This window comes from Cucumis sativus, chromosome 5, assembly GCF_000004075.3.
Source record: "Cucumis sativus cultivar 9930 chromosome 5, Cucumber_9930_V3, whole genome shotgun sequence".
NCBI lineage: Eukaryota > Viridiplantae > Streptophyta > Magnoliopsida > Cucurbitales > Cucurbitaceae > Cucumis > Cucumis sativus.
The window spans coordinates 5,127,737-5,142,583 of NC_026659.2; the positions used below are offsets into that span (position 1 = coordinate 5,127,737).

Below are 14,847 nucleotides of genomic sequence, written 5' to 3' on the forward strand. Positions count from 1 at the left end.
ATTTATACTCCATAAAACAAAATCAGAAAGATAAAATTTATTATGAAAATATTTAATCAAATGGTCTATTTATTTTTTTTATAATTTTTCGTAAAAAAATATGATTGTGAAGAGGGTTGTAAAAGATCACAAATCATGATTTTTTCTCAAATACTTTTTACTAAATTGAGAATAGAAAAATGAACTCCATTGTTTGGAAGGAAAAGAAAAGTTATTATTGTAAATGATAATACTATTAAAATTAATATATCATAATTTTAGATTCTATCATGTAAGTTTATATAAGTTTATATGTGGCCATCATCAATAATAAAATATGAAAATTTGTTATATTTTATAAATATTTTGGTTCATTTTGTTATATCTTATCAACAAAAATAATTATTTGGAAAAGATGAAAAGATGAAAAGATGACTAACTAAGTACAACAAATTATAAAAACTAAAATAAAATTTGATGAGTAAAACAAACTAAAATGAAAAACCAACACAATTATAACTTTTTGAATTCAAAAGGACAAAAATAAAATAAAGTCGAAATTGCACTAAAAACCCTTAATTTACTCCACACACACACAAAAAAAAAAGATATTACTTTTATTGCAAGAGAAAAGTACTTTTTAGACCATTGACAAAACAAATAAAAAAAAACACTTTTGAAACAATCACAAAGGAAAACATTTGGAATTAGATGCAATATAATTTGTACATCACACTACATTCAAATTTATGGGTCAAACCTCAAAGATTTGTATGGAAAAATATTTCAAACGGTTTGGATTTTAACTTGATCATTTGAATGATGGAGAAATTTTTTCAAAATAGCAAATTTTATAAAATGTTTACAATCTATAACAAATTTTATTATTGATAGTCGTTGATATACTATAATAATATAAGACTATCAGTGATAAAATTCAAAATTTTATTATAACTTGTAAATATTTACAAATACAACAAAATATTATTGTATGTTATTATTATTGATAGTGGCATTTTGATATATTGGTAAATAAGTCATAGCAAATTACATTAAATGATAAAACTTCTAAAAACACCTACAAATATATATAGAAAAATATTACGGTCTATTATGATAAATCGTTGATATTTTGGTAGATTATAGACACATATAATCGTTTATCTTAGTTGATTGTGGTTCATCGTTGATATTTTGGTATATTTAGACTCGTTTTGCTATATTAAAAATAGATAGATTTTCATAAATATAACAAAACAGTCAAATATTTATAGTCATGTAACAAAACCAAAAAGTCCATGAAGTTGGTATGGTTTTTTTCACAAAATTCTAAATTTGCCTTTGACATTGCAATTCATCACTTCTCATTCTTTTTCTTTGTCATATATTCATCTTCTCTTCTAGATTTGTTTAAGTTCTCTTCTATTTTTATTAAATTTTTTATTTGTTACTTTCTTCATCTTCTCTTCCTTTCCTGTTTCAGAATATCAAAGATCATTTAAATATAACTTTGATATGATCTAAATGATCGTTTAGATTTAAATTATTTTTTCATCGTTAAAAACAACTACACAATCATATATAATTTCCTATACGAATATAAATAATCGTATAAGTGTATTATTTAAAGCGTAAATGATGGTGTATAATTTGGCAAGCAAGTGTGTATTATAATTGTTTAGAAGAATAATATTTTTTTTTTTTTTTGAAAGTGTAAAATATTTGGGTGGGTTGTTATATATTTTTGTTTGAATAAAAGCAGTTAGAAATAGGGTATAGTTGGTTTATTTTTAAAAATAGGTATAGGTGATATTGATTGACTAAGGAAGTAAGGAACATAGAAGTGAGGAAGAAGGAAAATGGAAGAATATCCCCAGAGGATGTCAACGAGTTTCTCTGTTCTCACGGTGCAAAGTTTTGAGTTTTGCCCACTTAAAAAGCAAAGCAATTGAAGCTATTTTAATGGAACGAACACAGAAAAAATTTATCAAAATTCCAAATGGAAAGCGTGTAATAACCAAAACCCATTCCCCAATCTCAATCTCTTCATTTTTGTATAAAACTTTGAGCGTACACACTGTCTCTTAAAAGATGGCTTTTATGCCCATTTCATGATTCTCAGCCCTTCTTCCACCGTTGCTTTATTCATCTTCCCTCTCAGCAGATTCCCCCTCCATTTTTCCCCCTTCTACTTTTCTCTTCATTGCTTTCCCAAGCCAAGAATCTCTCATCTCATCACTTCCTTTCTCTCTTACAGATTCTCTTCTTTCCTTCCCTCTCTCTCTCTCTCTCTCTCTCTCTCTGTACTACTTTTAACGATGCCCATTTCATTGTTCTTCAATCCCTTTTCTTCTTTACCGTTTTTTCCCCTTCTCTCTCTCTGGGTCCTTTTCGATTTCATAACCCTTTTTCGTTTCGATCATATTCCGCCGATTGATTCATATACCCTTTTATCAACGTTTCCATGGCTCCTCCTGGTTTCAATCATCTTTCTCAGCCTTGCATTTCTGGTATCTATCTATTTTCTCTTTTCCTTCATTTCTATACCCTTTTCGTCGTTTTTCGTTTTAAATTTTCATTCGAGGGTTTAATGAACCTGTTTGGGGTTTTGGGTTCTTTCTATTCGCTCGGGGATTTTTCCTTATTCTTCTTCTTGGGTTTCGTCGTTGTTGACGAACAGGGGATTTTTCTTCCTCTTCTTACGCAGAGAAAAAATCTGGGTGGATGAAATGGTTGAGCAGAATTTTCCGGTCAGGAGGAAACAGGGGAGGTGGCGGCGGTGGAGGTGGCAGTGGTGGCAGTGGTGGTAGTGGTGGCCGTCATCCACAACAACTTCTTGGTGATCAGGAGAACATGGTCTGGCGAGCTCCGGCTAGATCATCGGTGAACTTCTGTTTTTTTTCTCCCCTTTCTTTAGTTAGATCTTCTTTGGTTAGCTTATCATTGAGATATTCAACTTTTGTAATGAAGTTTGATATGTTAGCAGACAAAGTATATGATGTAACAGGCTATGTTAGTTGACTTTTCTTTTTTCCTTTTTTTTTTTCCCACTTTTTTGAGTGGTTTTGGATAATAGATTGTTTGCTCTTTATGTATATAGCTTACTGGAAGTACTTGAAATCCCCCTTTTTCCTTTTTTCCTTTTGGAAAGAAGAATTAAAGTTATTGTAGTTTATGGCAATCATGATGTTTTATTTGGTTTGTACCGACTTGAACAGAAAACAAGTTGATTATTAATTAATCAATGGTTTGTTTTGTTCATTCATTTTTAAAGGACTTTGTACTTGAACAATCTTTGAAGTTTGATGTTCCTTCTTTGATTGTATTTTTAATAGCCAAGGGAGCATGTTTAAGGAAAAACCCATCATGGTGTAAAACAGGCTAATAAAGTAAATCTGTTTCATTTGAATAATGTTGGTTGAATGAGTACAGTTCTTTATTGAATTGTTATTTGAACAGGATGATCCTTCTAGAGCTCAGAAGGAGAAAGAAGAACTAGATCATGCAATTGCACTCTCTTTAGCTGAAGATGTAAAAAAGCGAAACCGTATGATCCCCTAAACTGAGCTTGGTTTTTAAATGTTTTGTGCTACCACGAAGATGAATCATTAAGATCGATTCATTCTTCTTTTTCGTTCATCAGGGTCTCGTTGGCGAACAGAAAATGATGAAGCAATTGCTAGAGAATTGCAGGACAAGATGAATTTATCTCCATATCCTTCTTTTGCCCCTCCTCAGTACCATCCTACTGACTACAGCCACAGGTATAATGTTATATTATTTACCTGTTTCTTGTTAGCATTTTTTTTGTTCAATTATCTTCTCGATCTACTCACTTGTATATATGACTTTAACTTAACTAGACATCAAATTCTTTCAAGCAATTAGGATTTGGGATTAGTTCATCAGATGGTCTACTTCCTAATGGTCTAATTGGTATATGCATGATCATTTCTTGAATTCCCAGATATTGTGGTGGCTGCAATCGTGTAATCAGTTATGGCAATTATTTAGGATGTATGGGCACCTTCTTCCATCCTGGGTGCTTTTGTTGTCGTTCTTGTGGCTATCCTATTACCGAGCATGAGGTATTCTAATATTCTATCCTTCCTTCGATCTCAAGATCCTAGCTGTGATTTTCTTCTCCTAGTTATGCTTTCCACTCTGTTTCCATTTCCTTCTCAGTCAAGTTCAATGCTGCATACCTTTTAATTACAATGTCGAGCATCTCTGTTATGTTGTTTCTTACTGGTTTTTTTTTCTTTTTTCCCGTGGATTGAAGTTTTCATTGTCCGGGAAAGATCCTTATCACAAATCTTGTTTTAAAGAGCTGACTCATCCAAAGTGTGAAGTCTGCCACCAATTTGTAAGCATTTCATTCTTGTCTTCATCGCACATTAATTTCTGTATCACGTTACTGGTAGATTGTAAATGAAAATCCACACATTTGTCGGACAGCTTTGATATCTTTCACTAGTGATAATGAAGCATTTGGATCCCACATTTTTCCTTGATCAAATAGATTTTTCTGATTCTTCAGTTCTTAACTTTCAGATCCCTACAAATCGAGCTGGTTTGATCGAGTACAGATGTCATCCTTTTTGGTCTCAAAAGTATTGTCCATCACATGAACATGACAGCACAGCCCGTTGTTGTAGCTGCGAGCGTTTGGAGGTATCAATTAAAATAGTTGAGATTGGTTCCCATATGATAAGTTATTTGCCTCCATTTAGGTTGGATGAGGTTGAGGTCTCTCCCTCTAGTCCTAACTACAATTCCATATAATCTTGCAGTCTTGGAATGCAAGATATATTTCTCTGGGAGATGGACGGAGCCTATGCCTAGAATGCATGGAGTCTGCTATCATGGACACCGGAGACTGCCAACCACTCTACCACTCCATTCGAGACTACTACGAAGGAATGAACATGAGAATAGATCAGCAAATTCCCATGCTTCTAGTTGAAAGACAGGCGCTAAATGAAGCTATTGTTGGGGAGAAGCATGTAATAGACTATCTTTTACGCCTCTTCTGTAACTATAAAGCAATTCATCTGATCAGCAGTTTTTCTTTACAGGGTTTCCATCACATGCCTGAGACTAGAGGTTTATGCCTTTCTGAAGAGCAGACTGTCACCAGTGTATGTTTTCGTAGAGTTGTATTACTTTTTGCATTTTTATTCAAAATAGTAAACTAGCCGATCAAAGTTCTTATAGGTATTGAAATTGTTCTCATTAATCATGTCCAGATCCTCGGGAGGCCAAGAATGGGAGGGCAACGGCGACTCATAGGAATGAAAACTCAACTGCAGAAGCTGACCCGTAAATGCGAAGTTACAGCCATTCTTGTTCTTTATGGTCTCCCAAGGTAGGCATTCTTGATTTTATACTTTGACATTTATTGATGATTTTAACGTTTGTATGATAATAATCCAAAATGAGAAAAATAGAACTCAGAGTTAGAACTACTTTTAAACTTCATGATGTTTGAGCTTTCCAAGGAGATCATTTACTAAATTATTATTCTTTTTCGTTTTTGAACACAACATGAGAGAAACTATATCTTTCTTTCTATACCACGATTCTTCTGCCGAGTTTATGCTATCCCCCATTTTTTTACTCTTAGCTTTTACAGATTACTAACAGGTGCTATTCTTGCGCACGAGTTGATGCACGGTTGGCTACGGCTAAAAGGTAAAGCTCCATCTTGTTCCCTTTCCGTTTTAACAAATCTTGATCCATAATGCTAACCTCGGATACGGATGCAACTTGAATTATAGGATATCGCAACCTTAACCCTGAGGTAGAAGAAGGTATATGTCAAGTACTTTCCTACATGTGGCTTGAATCAGAAGTAATGCCAGGGTTTAAATCAGGACCTTCGACATCTACCGCATCCTCATCCTCTTCCTCTTCCTCATCCCACTACTCTTTATCATCAAAAAAAGGTGGTAGATCTTCCGCCGAAAACAAACTGGGCGAGTTTTTTATGCACCAAATAGCTAACGATGCCTCGGCAGCTTATGGGGAAGGTTTCAGAGCTGCAAATGCAGCTGTGAACAAATATGGATTGCGCCGAACGCTCGACCATATTTCGATGACCGGAAGCTTTCCCGTATAATAAAACGATGTGGTGTTGTTAGTTTGATGTGGGGGGAGATTGTTTTTGTTACCAGATAGAGGTCAATATAGAGAGTTTGGAATTACTCTGTTTATTCTCCCTTTGGTTTAGACATGATCTGGTTCAAAAGCAAAGTCTCTTTTCCAATAACATGTATTCTCTTCTTCTTCTTAACTTATTTAAAAGTGTTCAACTCTTTAGCTTATTTCCTTTTCTTCTGTTTTCCTACATTCTTTGATGATTTTTGTTTACTGTTTGATATCCTTTGGCGAAAGTTTTTGCTAGCTTTTAGTCATGGTATTAAAATTTTGTCAATATATTACATAATTTTGTCATTAAAAAAAATGTTTTTTTATCTTTTTTTAAAATACAACAACCCGATAAAATATTGAATAATTTAGAAAAAGTTCACAGGTCTACAATAAAAAATACTCAAGTCAACACACGACTAATCGCTACATGCATGTGTAATTTTTCTTCTAAATGATCATGATTCGCGATCGTGTAAGAAATGATACATGATTGCATAGTTTATGATAATCGATAGTTTTGAAAAAGTCCTAGTTAACGATTGTGTAGATGATGTTATACAATCGTGTGTAGTTTATAATACATTATTGTATAGATATACAATCAAGTAGTTCATGACAAATGATGGTTTCGAATAGTTGTAGTAAATGGTCGTGTAGATCATGATACACGACTGTGTAGTTTATGGTACATGATCATGTAATCCATAATATACGATTGTGTAGTTCATGATAAACGATTATTTTGAAAAGTCCTACTGTAAACAATCATATAGTTCATCTGTGTCTACGATACATTGAAAAAAATAATACAAGATTGATGATTGATCAAAAACAAAATTAATAATAGTAGAAGTATAATGAAACAATAACAATAACGATAGAACAATGATTATGATTTTAAAAAATATATAAAAAAAAATGTAGAAGAAGAAGAGAAAGAAGAAATCAAAGCCATTGAAATTCAATCTGAAACATTTTGAAAAATAGCTTGTTTATTAAGTTTTTTATTTTGTTATACATGCTGTAAATATTTTAGTGCTATGTTTTTGTACTAAATAGTTTCGAATGTACTCCTTTTTTATTCTTTTTAATTAGAAGATGTTATTGTTCTAATTTACCATGTTAAATATGTTGTATGTTGTAAAGCTTGGACAAATTTTTATATTGATATCTATCACTTCTATACGATCGTAGTATGTCTATTTGCGTCTATCACATATAGAAACTAAAATTTGATATGCTTCGAAATATCTTTAACAATTTTGTCATTTAAAATAATTTTACATGTTCTAAAAACTTTAATGAAAACTGGGTTTTTTAAATGAACAAAAATATTAAAGAAGTAAAATAACAAATTCTATGAATGATAAATACCAATAGTATACGTATAGACATTGATAGACTCTATCGATTAATAAAATACAATATTTTCTTTTTCTCTTCCAAAGTGAACATTTTTGGCTTATTTTCATCATTTGTCAATAAAGCATATTGTGTTAGCTTTATTCACAAGTTTTTCATTTTCAATAATTTCTGAAATTCTTTCCAATATCTAAGTTTTCCATTAAAAAAAATAGTTTAGAATTAGTAGAAAGAATTCATTCCCTAACATCTCCATATTTTAATTTTCAAAGATTAAGAATATTGCAAACTTTTTAAAATTATTTTAGTCATACTTTTGTTCTCATTTTTCTTAATTAAAGATTTTCTTTTGTCTTCAGATTTCGCATAAACACATTGACTAAATGAATTGATGTTAAGTTCATGATTCACTTTTTATTTTTATATTTTAATAGAATCATCTTTCCTATATTTATATTTCAAAATAATTTTATACAAAAACCTTTGAAAATATATTTTTAAAAACAATAAATTATCCTTTCCTTTGTTTCTAAATTTTGTTTTTATAAATTATGAACATTTTTACAAATTTTAAATTTGAATCATAACTAAATAATTAATTCTTTGTTTTTAAACATAATCTAATATATTTGAATGAAGATAATAATAATGAAACAAAAACCATCTTCTTACTTTACTATTTATAAATCATAAAAGAATATTGAGGTTTTTCTTCTTATAAAAAAAAGAATATTGAGGTTTTATGATTTATTTTACTCATACTTTTGTCCTCACATTATTCTAATTCTTAAGAAAAGTAAACTTTCGAAGATTTTATTTCAAATTTTAGATTTACCAAAAGATGTCAACTTTGTCCTTATTGTAAAATTTTATTATAAATTATCAAAAATAAGCCTAACATCTCAATATTTTTATTCTCTCATAAACATTAAACTCTACTTTTATTCAATCTTTTTTTTTTTCGTTCACATTAGTTCATTATTCATTTAAAAAATGGACCATTTTTATTTTTATTTTTATTTAATTTTTTCAAACAATTTTTTTATTATACTTTATTCATTAAAAAGTTTAAAATATACTGCATTATTTTGTATTAATTAAAAAAAAAAAAAAAACAAAGAGAAAGCTTTTGCATTATAAGTTTTCTTTTTATCTTTTCTTTGTACAAAGAGACTTTTAAGACCTTTTGCAAATAAAGATATAAAAATATTATTGTTTTAAAATATATGAATCACATTGGATATTTTAAAATTTTATGAACCCATCTAAACAAAAGTTATAATTTTTAAATACCAAACAAGTAAAAAGAAAACGAGTTATTTTCACATATTGTAAAATAAACAAAAGTATATTGAAAGATTTAACAATCGGATGTACTTCTATCTATATCTATCAATGTAGGGTGAGGAGGGAGTTGGCAGACATTTGAGTTCGACTCCTCCAAAGGGTGAGGAGTCTAGTTGGAGTACTCAATATGTCTTCAAGCTCAAAAATCTCACATAAGATCCAATTACGTTATTAGATAATCAAATTTCAAAAGGTAAAAAAGAAAACCTAAATCATACTATGTTATAAATATATTATTTATAGCTTTAATACGAAGTAACTTGAATCTTTTGCTCAAACTCTCTAGATTTCACATTGTTTCACTTTCTAATTTAAACATAGATTTCACATTGTTTCACTTTCTAATTTAAACATTAGATTATGTGATAAATACCATATGAATGTGTAAGTTTTCATTTTTGAGGTCAAATTATTTTTCTTGTCAAATAAACTTACATAAAAGTCTCATGTAGTCTAACACTTCCGGTACAATTTTTTCTTTCTCCATATTAATAACAAACACCATATTAGCCATTAATCAAAATAACAAACACCATATTGATATTTAAACAAACAATTCCAACATGCAACAAAACATTATAATGGTCGACTTTATTTATAATATAAACAATACATCTAATCTTTCTATATACACATAAATTTCAAGCAAAATTTTCTTTAAATAGCCCACTCGTAAATTAATAACAATTTTTAAAAATTAAGTAAAAAGGTTAAAGGATAGTATTTGAATTTAGAAATAATCAATAGAAACGATAATGTTAGATTAAACTAATAGCAAAACCAATAAAATAGTCCTTGAATTTTGTATTTTGAAATTTATAACAATTTTAGGAACCAATTTTAAAAATCATTGAAAATACTAAAATAGGTATTTGAAAGTGTAGGAACTAAAATTGAACTTTAGGAACAAAAATTAAAGTAGAAAATTCATGTCCAACAAGGCTTTAAGAAGCAAATAAATGCAAATTAAAAAGTAAGGACCAAAGTTAAGAATCTTAAAAATATCATATAAATAAACTAAGACGTGAGTATTCATACCAAATCACAGCAGAAAATGGTTCAATACAAATCATTTGCTCTATCTTTAAGGTTAAGTAAACAGAAAAAATACCTCTTTCATTGTGGCAATGCCTTGCTTCACAATGTGGACCAACTATGGGCGCCTGTGCCCAACCTTTCCAAACAAAAGTACCAAAAAAGAAAAAAAAGAAAAAAAAGAAAAAAAAAAAAAAGAACCCTTTCCTTTTCGCTACATATTGTATATTTTTGAAGAACCTCTACATATCTATACATGGAAAAATGTTACATCTTACAATCTGAAAGTACAAAACTATTTGAGGATTTCCCACCAACAAATTCTCTTTGTTATTTGCCACAAAATCTCATTTCCATCGGCAGAACCTTTTCTTCAACTACAATCTTGAATTTGCATCTGCTAATAGGCTCTTCAGCGTCTCATAGGTCATGAAGCAAATTCCCACTCCAGGAACGACCTTATAGTATTCGGGCAAAATCCCTCTATAGAAACCACGGAAGCCTTCCGTTCTCAATATGTGTCTGAATACACCGACAAGGCCTGTTGTGTACACTCGAGCTCGCCCACCGGCTCCTTCCAACTGCTTTCGCCTCCTCACGAGATCCAAGGGGAAGGTTGCTGCAAATTATAGTGGTAACATAATATAAACCAAGCTCAACAGTTAAGTAGGCAGTTAGAGATGACCTTCAATTTCACTTCATAGAGTAACAACTACACATCAGTGGCACGAAGTTGAAATCGGCAACAATCGCATTTCAGCAAATTTCACACAAACAGAGAAAAGCTGCTGGAAAGCAAAATGAAGTATGCAGACATTAAAGCCAGGTACTCTGAAACTACGATTCTAAGTTTCTAACCCACTGGTGTTCAATTATTGTTTAATACAAAAGAAAAGGTTGTATACTAATCTCGGTAGTTTAACCACTTTGAAATGCTCAATTTTGGACCTATTCACAGAGCACTTTCAAATTAGTAATGGACCAAAATGCACGATTATGCTGGCATGTTTGCATCATCAACCCCAAGTTTCCACAAGATAACTCAGGCATAGACAGAATGGTTCTAGGTTCATACACATAATAATCGACCAAGGCAAAGACATCAAAGACGATGTACTACTTAGGCTTCAAGGATTGACAAATCAGTAACAAATGTAAAAGAGAGCCCAAGTGACAAGCATACCTCAAACGGGGCACCTCTCACACCTGAAAATGATATTCTAGTATAGGTATATGATTAACAGTGCCGACCTCCTTTAAACCCCACCGTAAAGCTTTACAAAAACCAATTTTAGGAAGAATTCTTTGAACTTATGATAATAAAAATTTAAGGTGGTAATATGGAATTATTTTTATCAACTCCCTTACTAAAATTTTCATAATGCCATACAAAACACAACTCCTGTCTGGTGAGACGTCTCTAGGGTCAGTCTGGTTAAATACTTTGGTGCAGAGCCTGCACCACAGCCTGTTTCTCTGCATCAAAAGCATGGCAAACAGCTATATGTATTAACCTCTTTTTTTGCACTGACATTTTTTTAACTAAACAAAATGCAGTTGAATTAAAACTTGGCTAGTCCAGCGCTATGCTTACCATCACAACAGTAGGTTAGCTCATGGTAAGACAGCATGTAAAAAGAAATATTAAATATGAAGGGCAGTGATTTCCAGCCAGCAAAAAAAAAAGAAAATCAGATCCAAGAAACCACTCATATCCATAAAATGCTGAGATAGATAGCGTAAGAAATATTACATAAACAAAGAAAAACCCCATAGAAATTGATTCTCTCTGAAAATTAACCCATCAGAGATCACTCACCTGTAGAGGATGCAATGCCTGATAGACTGCCACAGGTCAGACTAACCAATACCGTAGAATCATGAGGCCTGAAATATAATTCAAAACAAGTTTCTAGGGGAAGTACATGTAGACAACAACAACCAATCCAGCATACAACTGATGAATTCATTTGAAAACCCTTACCTACGAGACTGCCAGAAAGACCTCAAGCTTTCATACACAGAAAAGCTGATAGCTATGTTGGGACCAACACCCTGCACCAGACAGAATTGGTGAGCTAAATTTTCTAAACAGGATTCATATTCCTAGAAAACTACTCAGAGAGTAACAAAATGCTTACCAGTAATGTTGCTCCAAGTCCCTTGTAAAGACCTAGAAAACCCTCGTCTCTACAAATTGTTCTCAGAGTATGCAAAATACCTTTGTAATAGATCACGTTTGTCTACGAAGAACAAATCTATGAAATTAATACAGAAACAAGTGCCCACACTAAAAGATAAATAAATCAAGATGAACAATCTATGAATATACAAAGACCTCAGATGCCATGCCAAATGAGCTTGTCTAGAGTATAATAAGATGATACGGAAAGACCACTCACAACCAAGCCCATTGATTTCAATTTTTAAGAACAGTCCAGTCTAATGATCATCAAAATCACTTCTCAAGGTTAACTACCATCCAAGGAAGTAAGTTATTTTTCCTTTTTTTTTTTCTTTTTACCTTTTCTCGGGATGAAAAAACAAAAATAAGTATAATGAAAGATCACAGAAAAGTGTCCAAAGGCATGTTACATGTAAAACAACATCCCACACCCAAGGAGCCAAACAACTAAAAAACAAGGCAGTCAAGTTAAGGGCAATACACAGCTGTTTACAAGAAGTTGCCAACCATATGAACTCACCTGAGCAGCAAGGCGAGTCCTTACAAGGTCCAGCGGATATGTACTTGATGCTGCTGTAATTCCTGCCAAGCCACCACCCAGGAAGTGAACTAAAAGGTCTGCACTCATGTGATCCCTACGACGGTCAAGACCTGGTACCATGTGAAGTAACTACATAACATATAAACAATCAATTAAGATCAAGGCAACTAAAAGAAAAAATGCGAACATAAATTAATTCGATATATAAAACTATATGATGGTATTTACTCATAAGAAAGATACAACCAACCTTTTTGTAGTGTTCATATGCATAGAAATTGATAGAGGAATAAGGTAGACGATGAGCAATTGTAACAAGATTCCCTTTCCAGAAAGCTCTTACTCCTTCTTCGTGAATAATTCGTGAAGCCTCATGCCAAATGCTGGCTTTTTTCAGCAATGCTACATCAGAGTGCATCCCTTGCACCTGAGATGATAACAAGTACCAAGGCAATTATACATCCATGAATATCAAATGCAAATACACTACACAGCAAGTCTGCAATCGAAAATACCAAAAGAGCCATGAAACATAACACTAAATTGACAGACCAATTCAGTTTTAAGGCACAGTTAAGGACGTGCTTATTTTATTTTAAATTATGATATCTGCATTTAAAATAAGCTAAATTCCTTTTTCTAAACAAATAATATCTTTACAGGTCTTAAATTTGTTGAAAGAGAATACAAATGAATAAAACGTGTGCCATTCGACTTCAAGAGCGCCTAGATAAAAACAACGATCCTGGACCTCTTGGAAGGAATCAACTTAAAATACTACAGCTTAGCAAATACATCTCAAGAAAAGAGTCAAATTTTAGAATGGTGCCATAGAAAAACGAAAGAATAGGCATAAACCAAAGCACCAATAATATAAAAGAATTAAAAAATCAGATAGTAAATGTTCTATAACTCATATGCACAAGAGTTCAACAAATGCATTCACATTGTAATCATACATTCTGGTTCTCATCACAAAGCACAATTACTTGAAAAAACTGAAACCTTCCACCTGTATTACCAGAGCATATTTCTCACCTCACTTGGTTATAATGCAAAAGGCGTCAATATGACTCCAGTACAGAACCCAAAAACTGTATTCCGAAGCTTATATAGGCTTCAGGAAAATGTTTTGCGAAAGAGGGAAAAACTGGAAATGGATAAAGAAGAACAGTGATTACCCAAAATTTCCATACACCAAAAACCTAACTTCAAACCGAAAGTAGCCTCAGAAGAATGAGAACAGACCAAACCAGCCCTAAAATCAAAACACTAATGGGATAGCAATAAGACACATAAGTTGATGGCAACAAGAATACTCAACGGAAACCAAAGAAAACGAACCTGAAATAGAATGGTAAGGCGGGCAAGTGGCGCGGTACAGGTCTTACTAAAAGCACCGGCAACACCTCCAGAGAGAAGCTGCGACACCGTCCCAATCTGCGATTGTTGAAGGGACTGTTGTTTTTTAGGAGCGAAATTTCTGGTACCTCCCTCAACAGAAACCACCCCACCATGAGCAGAACTGAGAGCTCTTTGCCCTCCCTCCATCATGACACTAACCCTGGCCTCCGTTTGCATGTGTTAAATTAAACCTATACCCTCTTGATCAATAATCTTGAATACGAAAAGAAAGAACAGTAAAAACACAGAGATCAAGGAAGAGAAAAAAGGAGAAAAGGAAAGGAAAAATCAGAGCATATGAAGTGATGAAGTAGTAGGAAGAAGTGGAAGTTGCAATGAAGGCGGAGAAAGAGTAAAAACCTTGATTTTCCCTGTGTGTTGTTCTAGGTTTTGAGTAACTGCGTTAGATTGAAGGAAGAATGAAGGAGAGAGAGGAAGAAGATGGAGTGGTGCTGGCATACGACGTCGTCTTTGCTGTACCGAATTGGATTTCAAAACGGTGTCGTTTTTATCACCGACCTCACCCAATTCATTGAACTCCAATCCCGTGTGGGCACTCGTATCGTGTCATCGTATTGACAAGGCTTCTGTCAGATGTTATCCGTAATCAAATGTTCATCAAACTATATATATAAATCCAATGATAAAATAGAAAATAAGAAAATTCACAAAATGAAAGTTGTAGATTTTGGAAACATAAAAAGAAAAAGTAGAATATTTTTTAAATATAGAGGGGGAAATAGATAGTAAATTGAAAAGAGAAAAAGATAGGGATAAAGAGAGAAAGTTGAAGATTGACCCGGTTGCATTAGGATTAACATAGAATCGGGTGGAGTGGATA

The 14,847-nt window shown here is 32.4% G+C and overlaps 2 protein-coding genes across 8 annotated transcripts; one reads left to right on the top strand and one right to left on the bottom strand.

The window, feature by feature from the left end:
- The first annotated feature begins 1,859 nt into the window (after positions 1 to 1,859).
- Positions 1,860 to 6,305, top strand: LOC101217536 (protein DA1-related 2). Of its 4 annotated transcripts, none has more exons than XM_031886444.1 (12): positions 1,860 to 2,489; positions 2,660 to 2,862; positions 3,439 to 3,526; positions 3,623 to 3,743; positions 3,947 to 4,067; positions 4,262 to 4,345; positions 4,534 to 4,653; positions 4,773 to 4,985; positions 5,058 to 5,120; positions 5,229 to 5,347; positions 5,606 to 5,673; positions 5,760 to 6,305. In XM_031886444.1, the coding sequence occupies exons 1-12, from the start codon at positions 2,444 to 2,446 to the stop codon at positions 6,098 to 6,100; spliced, it is 1,587 nt and encodes a 528-aa protein (XP_031742304.1). In that variant the 5' UTR covers positions 1,860 to 2,443; the 3' UTR covers positions 6,101 to 6,305. The 4 variants fall into 4 exon arrangements, with proteins under 4 accessions (XP_031742304.1, XP_031742305.1, XP_011654967.1 ...); XM_031886445.1 differs by having other exon boundaries at positions 1,861 to 2,489; positions 2,687 to 2,862; XM_011656665.2 differs by having other exon boundaries at positions 1,866 to 2,489; positions 5,615 to 5,673.
- A 3,522-nt stretch (positions 6,306 to 9,827) lies between these two features.
- Positions 9,828 to 14,522, bottom strand: LOC101215868 (mitochondrial substrate carrier family protein B). Of its 4 annotated transcripts, XR_004216824.1 has the most exons (9): positions 14,367 to 14,522; positions 13,947 to 14,219; positions 12,853 to 13,029; positions 12,582 to 12,731; positions 12,018 to 12,119; positions 11,861 to 11,931; positions 11,696 to 11,763; positions 11,245 to 11,352; positions 9,828 to 10,495 (listed from the first exon to the last, which is right to left on the bottom strand). XR_004216824.1 is itself a non-coding variant. In XM_004149900.3 (8 exons), exons 2-8 carry the CDS (start codon positions 14,181 to 14,183, stop codon positions 10,254 to 10,256), a joined length of 1,047 nt encoding a protein of 348 aa, XP_004149948.1. In that variant the 5' UTR covers positions 14,184 to 14,219; positions 14,367 to 14,522; the 3' UTR covers positions 9,828 to 10,253. The 4 variants fall into 4 exon arrangements, 3 of the variants coding, with proteins under 3 accessions (XP_004149948.1, XP_031741674.1, XP_031741673.1); XM_004149900.3 differs by lacking the exon at positions 11,245 to 11,352; XM_031885814.1 differs by having other exon boundaries at positions 9,828 to 11,352.
- Positions 14,523 to 14,847: the final 325 nt, after the last annotated feature.

Coding starts and splice junctions, on each gene's coding strand:
- LOC101215868 (XM_004149900.3), bottom strand. CDS start 14,183: ATGCAAACGGAGGCCAGGGTTAGTGTCATGATGGAGGGAGGGCAAAGA. Junction 12,120..12,581: donor GGACTCGCCTTGCTGCTCAG/GTGAGTTCATAT, acceptor TGTTCTTCGTAG/ACAAACGTGATCTATTACAA. Junction 11,932..12,017: donor GACTTGGAGCAACATTACTG/GTAAGCATTTTG, acceptor TGTCTGGTGCAG/GGTGTTGGTCCCAACATAGC.
- LOC101217536 (XM_031886444.1), top strand. CDS start 2,444: ATGGCTCCTCCTGGTTTCAATCATCTTTCTCAGCCTTGCATTTCTG. Junction 4,346..4,533: donor GTGAAGTCTGCCACCAATTT/GTAAGCATTTCA, acceptor CTTAACTTTCAG/ATCCCTACAAATCGAGCTGG. Junction 4,654..4,772: donor GTAGCTGCGAGCGTTTGGAG/GTATCAATTAAA, acceptor ATAATCTTGCAG/TCTTGGAATGCAAGATATAT.